The sequence below is a fragment of the Narcine bancroftii genome, chromosome 2 (genome assembly GCF_036971445.1).
Source record: "Narcine bancroftii isolate sNarBan1 chromosome 2, sNarBan1.hap1, whole genome shotgun sequence".
Taxonomy (NCBI): domain Eukaryota; kingdom Metazoa; phylum Chordata; class Chondrichthyes; order Torpediniformes; family Narcinidae; genus Narcine; species Narcine bancroftii.
Genome location: NC_091470.1, coordinates 83,376,607 through 83,378,572, shown reverse-complemented (window position 1 = coordinate 83,378,572; position 1,966 = coordinate 83,376,607). Strand labels below are relative to the sequence as shown.

At 57.3% G+C, this 1,966-nt stretch overlaps 1 protein-coding gene across 1 annotated transcript; it reads right to left on the bottom strand.

Annotated features, from left to right (window-relative positions):
* Positions 1-326: 326 nt before the first annotated feature.
* On the bottom strand, positions 327-1,631 carry LOC138752396 (putative transmembrane protein INAFM2). The gene has a single exon (XM_069915272.1). The coding sequence runs from the start codon at positions 1,400-1,402 to the stop codon at positions 866-868; it is 537 nt and encodes a 178-aa protein (XP_069771373.1). The 5' UTR covers positions 1,403-1,631; the 3' UTR covers positions 327-865.
* Between the last annotated feature and the right edge of the window lie 335 nt (positions 1,632-1,966).

Sequence of the window (1,966 nt, the reverse complement as noted above, 5' to 3'; positions counted from 1 at the left end):
CGCGGAGTTGAAGAGGTGGTCCCTCGCCTCCGCTGAGGATGAATGAGCCATCCCTCCCCCACCCTTCTCTGGCAGAATGGAACTGGGCCGCTCCCTCCTTCGCCGTCCGGTCAGCCCGTCTGTCAAGAATGGCAACGAAGGAGATTCCCCCCCCCCCGATCGACCTTTTCGAGAGGACGGGCTCAAACCCAATTCGAGGCGCTTCTCTGGATTTCCTGTGTCCGTTTAAGTCCATTCTGGGAAGGAATCCAGGAGTTGAGAAGAGACCCAACTCGACTGGGATCTGATCCCCACACTCACGTTATTTTTGCATAAGAAAGCAGTGATTTGGTTCTTCAGGTGTTTATTGTTCCTTAAAAATATACTAACACTCGGGATATATTGCGCTATTGTACAATAATAGACTGTACATATCATTATCTAGGCGTACCTGAGGTTAATCAGATCCTGTGCATTTAGTCATTTAATTCATTAAATGAGGTACGAGGCAATAATATGAATATTACACAAATCCTTGTGAAATCAAATATTCCTCGTGTTCTATTTTAATATTAACTTGTCCTAGAAATATTTTTACACAGTAATTATGTCACCTATCAAGCCACGCAGCCCAAGTCCTTGTACATGTATTTCTATAAAGTTTTAGAAAATTACCCAGTGAAAAGCTGAAAATTTGACCAACTAACCCGCGTGTGAGAGCAGTGAAGGTTGGAATTTGCAGAGGTGCAGCCAAGGTGGAGCAAACGAGGTCGGCGGCGGCGGCGACGGCCACCACCCACCCCCCAACCCACTTTAAGACGTGGAGGTGCTCTGTACAGTGCCACGTGTTGGGGGGGGGGGGGGGGGGATGCGCCGAGAGGTGGTTTCACTGGCCCGCCGGCGCGGTCACATTCGGTGTCCCCCCTCGGTCCGGCCAGCTGGGGACCTGCGGGCTGCTCCGCGGCACTGGCGGCGTCTGGCTGCCTCCCGGCGACATCCCCCGCACCTCCTCGCCGCTGCCGCCCGGAGCTGTGCCAGTTCCTCCGGCGGGGTGCGGGGGCTGGGTGGCAGATACCCCTCGCTCCGCCTCCCGGCTCCACGCCCGGGAGATATCCAGCGCCGGCGTCTGCTCGGTGAAGCCGAGGTGCCGCGAGAGTGGAGCTCGGCCGGCACCCGGCGCGGGGGATGCCGACGCCTCCCCCTCCAGCTGCACGGCCCTGGCCGGGGGCTTCACCGGCTTCCAGATGAGGCTGTAGTAGACGGCCAGGATGATGGCAGCCAGCGAGACGGACAACACGTAGGCCAACACGGTGGCCAGCCTCACCCACTTCTTGTCGCTCTTCGCCGCCATCTTCGCCTTGTCCCCAGTGAAGGTGGCCGGCTTGCCTTTATCCCCCCCGGGCTTGAAGTCCTTGTCCCTCATCGCTGCCGCCTCCGCCTTGTTCTTGTCGGCAGCAGATCAGCGCGTGGACCGGGCGCTGCTCGCCGCCAGGAGCATGGCAGTGGCGAGCGAGGACGAAGGCTCCCAGTCCCAGTCCGACTCCCGGCTCCGGCCGCTGGACCTGCCCCACTCTCTCTCTCCTCAACCGCCCCGCTCTGCCCGCTTCATGCCACTGAAGCGCTTTCTTTGTAACGAACAGCCGGAGGAGGCGGGGGTAGGAAGGGGAGGCGAGGCATCTCTTAAAGAGGCAACATCCAGCACCGTCTTGAAACGGACCCTTCGGCCCAACTAGTCCCTGCCGCCCGTTGCCCATCTGAGCTCGTATCATTCACCCGCATTCGAACCCTTTCCTATCCACCTATCTGCCCAAATGTCTTTTAAATTGTAATTATACCCGCCACTGCCTCTGGCAACTCATTCCATGTACCCGCCACCCTCTGTGTGATAAAGGCGTCACTCAGCTCCCTTTTAAATCTTATTTTCAGCCTGTTCCTTCAGCTTTAGACTCCCGTGCCTCGGGAAAATGTTATAAACCTGCAGCAGGTG